At 38.4% G+C, this 7000-nt stretch overlaps 1 protein-coding gene across 1 annotated transcript; it reads right to left on the minus strand.

The window, feature by feature from the left end:
• Positions 1–1828: 1828 nt before the first annotated feature.
• Positions 1829–6543, minus strand: LOC139732233 (transcription initiation factor TFIID subunit 10-like). Its single transcript, XM_071643109.1, has 4 exons — positions 6420–6543; positions 3289–3353; positions 2377–2488; positions 1829–2029 (listed from the first exon to the last, which is right to left on the minus strand). The coding sequence occupies exons 1-4, from the start codon at positions 6531–6533 to the stop codon at positions 1940–1942; spliced, it is 381 nt and encodes a 126-aa protein (XP_071499210.1). The 5' UTR covers positions 6534–6543; the 3' UTR covers positions 1829–1939.
• Positions 6544–7000: the final 457 nt, after the last annotated feature.

Raw genomic sequence — 7000 nt, forward strand, 5'->3', positions numbered from 1 at the left:
AGGTTTAATACGTGTTTGCACACAATTTCGATGACATTCTGAAATTGCCCTCTTCAGAAGATCAAAAGAGGTTGCACTGCCTACCATCATAGTGATGAGGCCTCCTGCGTGCCCCTCCACGGTGTAACAACATGAAACAAGTTTTTTCTTTTTCACTACATTGCTCAAAATAAACCTCATTTTTACTTCAAGAAACTATCTTCATAATTATCATTCATCATTTTCACACCCTATGGCACTATTCATCTTCTGTGACATCAGTATAACTTTGCCCAAGAGCTGTTTTATAATGGTGTACTGCATTGAGTGTTCAATAGTCCCACTCTGTGTTTCTATGGTCAATCCAATCCTCATTCCGCCCATTTTTTTTTTAATTACCATGATGGACAAAAAGTGCAAACTTACTAATATATTTGTTATAATATGATGGGGTAAAAAGAGACAATATTTTGACACTTCCTTATGAGTTATAAACATGAGGACGAGAAATCAATATAATTGTGCAAGTCAGAATAGGTATGCATCAATTTCACAATCATTTCATATCTGCACATAATACTTTAGGTAATACATGTATGATGTACTGTAAAAGAGGAAACTCTCATCGTGTGAATTATTGTTGCTTGTCATATGTCCCACCAAGTGATCTCTTGATTCCGCAGGATTAAAAACATGGAAAATTCATCTTACTCGACAGAGCGCGAAAAATATCACTTTTACGGTAGTACAAATATAGAAACATTGACCACACCATCCCCACTGCCACACCGCAATGCCACGTTTGAAAGTGAACTATTTGCAAGACATGCAGGATAACAGCATGCGGCATTCTGCAGGGTAACTGGCGGAGAAGTCACAGGAAATAATCAAGTGACACTCCATCTGTCCATCTCTGAGGCTCTGCACAATAAATACAGTGCACTCCCATTACAACGAACACGGTTATAACGAAATTTCATTATAACGAAGTAAATCTTCTGGTCCCAAAATTATCACCATTAAAGTCTATGGTACAAATTCGCTTATAACGAACACGGTTATAGCGAAATTTCCGTTATTGTATAACTAAGTCTTTTCTGAGTGCCACAGACAAAGAAAAACAAAAGAAATGTGCTCTGTTATAACGAAATGCAAATTGCTTTCGAAAATACGTAGCGGAACAAGCATTTATAACGTCTCTGCATGGGTGTACGCTCCTTGTGTCACGCACAGTTTCTGAGGGGAACTTGTTATTGTGATACTGTCACAGTTATCCCATCACATTTCACATAGCTTTCCAGTGTATGATGAGAATTCAGCAAACATAATATGATATATAGACATCTATACGTGGTTCCTTGTTTTCGTTTTGTTTTTGTTCGGTTATAACGAAATTTCGTTATAATGAAAGAAAACTGCTGGTCCCGAGCATTTCATTATAACGGGAGTGCACTGTACAGTGAAGAGTGCTGATACAGAGACACCGTCTATCCTACAAGTTGCAGGCGAACACATATCTATCGTAGGCTGATCAAAACAAAGATGAACAAATCTAAAAACCTTCCGCAAAGGCAGTACATGAGTTCCAACAAGCGGCACTAACTGATACGCAGGAGAAGACGTAAGATGCTCTCTCTGTCATTCTGTCCACACTCAATGCCGCATCCGCTTTGGATGATGTACAGCCTGCAGCAACATGATCTTTTGGGTCCATGCTGTACATTGTAATGTTTTTTCTTCCTTTTTTTTTCTTCCAATTCTCTTTTTACATTGAAGCATTCTATGCTAATGAGCTCACTTTGTGATTCCAGGTGCAGGCAGTTATTAAAGATACATGCATTCCGGTGCAGAATTCTGCCATTTTGTAAGAATCCACACTGCAGTGACTCAAATCTCCCTTTTTTGGGAGTTCCTGCATATGTCAACAGTTTGGTACATATATATGTGGTCGCTTAACTTGCTATGTGAAATAATATGGTTTCTTCACATTTATTCCGTGATCTGTCAGCGCTGGATTAAGATCCTCCATTGTCAGTGTGTAGCGTTTGTCCTGGGCATGAAGGAAAGAACACAAAGAACAAAGAACAAAGAAAAATCAAATCAAAAAACAAAAAAATACTAGTACATCAACAAAATAAAATCTGAAAAAAAAAAAATACTGCCGGTTGTAACAGATGCTTCAAGAACCACTTTCCACTCCGATAATTATTCTCACTTTTATGTAGTCAATAATCTATGACAGTTTTCAATGCACTTTAAAATCATTTCACTTGAAAGTTGAACACCATGTACATTTTGAGAGCCTTTACTGCACTCAATTTCTAAACTTGTTATTTGCTAGGCTACTGTTTCTATGAATTAATACCAAAACAAAAAGGAGAGCAAATATCAACTGACCTTGACAGATTTTTTTGAACTTTGACCTGAGCCCCTCATCTTGCAGTGCTGGAGGGCATCGTTGGCAATATCTGAGATGAATTTTTGAGCTGCTAGAGATATCAAACGCACACTGCAGAGAAGGGAAGAAAACAAATTAAAACAAAATAAGTATAATATAACAAATAGCTACTTGAAAGACATATGACTAATTGGTCAAACATAACAGGTATGATAAGAAGTATTGACTCCCAAAAGCTTCACAAATGTCACTACAGTGGGATCATTCCTACTAGAAAACACAAGAATTAGTGCTAAGGGTATAATCTCCCACTCTGCTAGATCAACATATTCATAGATCTTTCCTCTAACTTCAAGGTGTACACTGTGGTAATGCAGTAAACCATTCTGCCCTTGCCCAGCACACATCCATAACTTCCAGTCTTTGGAACTCACTAGCAGCATGTATTAACCATCTGGAGGCTTTTATACACTGTACTCTTGACTTGTGCTTCATATCCTATAAGCTCCTACAGGCAGTACCAGATATTATATGAAAAGAGCCTCAAAGATTTTATGCTGTGCAATCTAATCTTCAGATCTGGCAGGAAAAGAAGAATCAATAGATACTTCGCAAAGCGTGCACAAATGTTTTCATGCCTGCAATTGACATATCCCAGCAAAAATCCTTGATGTTAAAAATCTTGTTAACATTCCACTGTAAGTGTGGCTGATCCTTTGGTCAGAATCCATGTTTGACTTGCTATGACATGTACCTTGTACAGTAGAATCATTTGGTATACTTTTTTGGGGGTTAATTCTGACTTTCACATGTAAGATTCATTTTCATTAGTTGACAGCAGTCAGTGACTGTGTAGTCTTATGTACCTAGACACTGCCAATGATTGACAAGATTGTCCACTCAACACTTACACTCTTGGATCAGAAGCCTCAAACCCTGCCCTGTTCAAGTAGTAGCCAGTAACTGCATCTGGTATCTGTTGAGTGAAAAAAAACCAAAACAAAACAAAGAGAGGAAAGGAATACTTAACCAGGATTTTGCACAAAGAGAATACACACCACAATTAGAAAAGAAGCTTCATCATGTATTTACATGAGATAAATATTGAAGTGCCAATGACCAGTTACAAAGGGAAGAATGATCCGACCCACATCATATTATTGATGATTGCAAACATTATCATTCAATATCTTCAATACACAAGAAGCACTTTGTGAGTCATGGGTGGAAAATGGACTTGACATAAAGTCTAGGGTGACTGAGCACAGTCTCTGATGCAGAGTAGCCCAATTCAGGTTAAACTGCTTGTGCAAACCTGTCAGAAATATGGAACTCAACTGTATACCATTCAGCATTACAAACACAATATTTCTTATATTTCTTAGGTTTCTTTGGCATTATCGTCATTTTCTCATATCATGATCAGATCCTTTTAATAGACTTTAGACACAGTTGAGAGATTCTCATCATCTGCAATATACATATCAGTATCTCCATCCCCCCCCCTTAAAAAAAAAAGATAAATAGGCAACTACTGGAAGTAGAGTTTGAGTATGCACTTTTCAATCAAGTCCTCCAAATTCTTATAGACTTGTATGCATTTATTCCATACCATAACAACCATAACATATTGTTTGTAAGACTTACTTTACTGTCACTCACTCTGCCGTTTATCTTGTTTGTCAAGAATCTACTCTCCTTTTTAAGTTTTGCAATTATTTATCTAGACCTTGCATTAATTTGCATTAATTTCCTTTTCAGCGTTGCCTTGCAGTTTGGCATAAATTAAAAAGATACATTGTCAGTAAATGGTATTTAGTTTTCACCCCCATCCCCATCACCACTGCTCATGATACCTTCCATCTTGTTCAGTTTTGTCACTTTCACCCTTTCTCTATTCAGGTGTGTTCACTCATTCTGCCTCACACGAGTCAAACCTGATCCTTTCGTTAAACCCAGACATCTCCCAATTTTTTATTTTTTTTTTTTTGTGATCATCCCCACCTACTAATCATGTTATGCCCTCCTTCACCTATTCGTTGACTGAATAAGATTGCTCAAAAAAAAAAATAATAAAATAAATAAATGAGTCCTCTATTCCTTCCATTTTTATTGGTTCATATCTGAATATGAAAATATTGTTTAATGTATTAGTAAAAAGAGGTTCAATTGGAAGTTCTGCTGAGTGTAAGTAGCATCAGATTAAAATCAGAGCCCTACCACTACCAGAACTCGTACTCATCCTGATCAGTTCATCTCTATTTGTGTCTTCTCCAAGCTCTCTCTAGACTATAAACAAGTTACAAGTACATAAGCCTATAAAATTGTTAGGAAGCAGTCTATATTCTTAGTTCTACATTAAGTTTTCTCCCTTCGTCAAATCGACTTCAGTTAGCATGGTTAGAACATTGATTTTATAAAAGTCTATGTTGATAATAAACAACATTAAATACATATCCAGTGTGAAAAAAAAAAATGTCATGAAGTATGGGAGGAGGGCCCGTGCAAGCAACGCTTTGCAAATTACCCTAACACTACTGCTAGACTATCTACAACTTGTAGTGACGTACTCGTAGTGTATGCTACCTTCTCATTAACTATACACAGCCCAGTCGCTGTAGGTAGTGACAGCGTACTACTGTAACAGCGTCTGGTCAGGCTACCTTTTCATTAACTGCGACAGCCGCCACACGCAGTGTGGCGGCTGCGCCGTGCTCCTATTCAAGATCTTCATGTTGAACAAACGGGTGCCTTTGCGGCGCTATATTTCCTTAATTTTTCAACAGAAACTACTAGGAATACTTACATGGGTCGATGAAACCTAAATGACTATCATCGGCGACTGTTTGATGCATTTCATTGCTTGTGATGCACAAAATGATGTCTTATAAGCAGCTCACCGATGTTCACAGAATTCACAATCACTTGGACAAGCGCACAGAATACTTGAACTGTATTGCTAGCCTTTTGTCAAGGCCCTCTCGCTGTAACGGAAGAGCGAACAGACGAGCGAAGCTAGTCCATCCGAGCGCACAGCGGTACCCCACTCGGCTGGCTCTCCACACCATACAGCGAGAGGGCCTTGACAAAAGGCTACGTATCACTTGCTACAGACGTAAATATTCATAAATGAATGATACACGCCAAAAAAATAAAAATAAAATAACAACAACATGCTGCTGGCATTTTTTTTCCGTACCCTTAATACGCCGAAGAAATGTGTTCTAGTAATGCTGCTTGAATCGCTTACAAAAGAATAATAATAATGATAATAATGTCTTGATCATGCACACTGAGTCATGAATATTCATTTACAATGTTACTAGTATTATGTACATCGACGATGCGGCCGATAGGGGAAAAAAAAAAAAAAACAAGGAAAAACTGAAACCCCACCTCTTCCTCTATCTCACTGAAGATGGCATCCATGATGCTGTGATTCAAATCACAATTCTATATGAACTAGACTGTTAGTAGTTGTAACTAAGCCAGCCGTGTAATTGTATACAAAATGATACAGTACCTGTACTGTACTACAGTATTGCAAACATTGAAAATGAACTGTTTGATGCATATTCATTTCACCTTGTAATTATGCACTGAGTAATTATGCATTATTCATATCCTTGAGCTTCCCTACCGATGACGTCATTATTTACGCATGCGTAGATGCGTGCAAATGGATACACGTTCAAAATGGCAGCAAGGCTCTCCTCACTGGGGCAGGTCGCTTACTCCTAAAAAATGTGGAAAATTTTGCAGTTTCCAGATGAATTGGTGAGAAGAACCAAGCCAATGAAGTAATCTATACTTCAATTTTGATTGTTACTGTGTTCATTATCAAAATTTAGTTATTGTTTATTTGTGAAGTCGCCGCATGTGGCAATAGGGGAGCTCACATAAGCGAAACTGCGGGGAAGCCGCCAGGACCGCGCCTGGCGGCGCAGTCTCCGGGGCTACCTTCTCATGATCTATGGACACAGACAGAGTTGTCAAGAAAAATAGATTGTCTTTCACATGTTCATCTGTAAGTGTAACTCACCGTGGGTGCATATTCCTCCATCTGACCAAGCAGTTCTTCGAGGGCATCTCCAGCCAGCTTGACTGGAGCAGTAGCAAGAGCATCACTCTCAGCTTCTGCGGTGGATCCGTTCATCGTCTGAGCATTCTTGGCAATCTTGCCCACTTCAGACGACACACCTTCCATTGCTTCTGTATTTCACAAAACAGGAATACTTATGGAGTGTGAAACAAATCATGGCGTATATTTACGGTGTATATATATATGGGCAAAGAAGGGTGAACTTGAGTAAAATAAGTGAAGTATCTAGCTAAAATCAGCTGTATTTTTCACAGAGGATCATTGATTACACGAACCTACATATTACAGGACGGGTGGGACCGTTACCACTGATAGACGCACTAGACAGTAGACACAAAGATAGAGGAGTAACAGTGCAAAGTACTAGTATATTGGTAGATTGTTCTAGCTAGATTTCCAAAAGTGTATCGACAGTCTTAACTGAACATATGTAGCACTGGATCTACTGGTATGCTAGTGTCAAAGGGATGGGTCTAATCAATATTTCGTTTTCACTCACCTTCCTTGACATTCATCTTCGT

Source organism: Diadema antillarum, unplaced genomic scaffold (genome assembly GCF_040938485.1).
Source record: "Diadema antillarum isolate AM-2024a unplaced genomic scaffold, OU_Dant_1.0 seq00000407_RagTag, whole genome shotgun sequence".
Taxonomy (NCBI): domain Eukaryota; kingdom Metazoa; phylum Echinodermata; class Echinoidea; order Diadematoida; family Diadematidae; genus Diadema; species Diadema antillarum.

Coding starts and splice junctions, on each gene's coding strand:
- LOC139732233 (XM_071643109.1), bottom strand. CDS start 6,533: ATGAACGGATCCACCGCAGAAGCTGAGAGTGATGCTCTTGCTACTGCT. Junction 3,354..6,419: donor TGGAGGAATATGCACCCACG/GTGAGTTACACT, acceptor TTCACTCAACAG/ATACCAGATGCAGTTACTGG. Junction 2,030..2,376: donor GTTCAAAAAAATCTGTCAAG/GTCAGTTGATAT, acceptor CTTCATGCCCAG/GACAAACGCTACACACTGAC.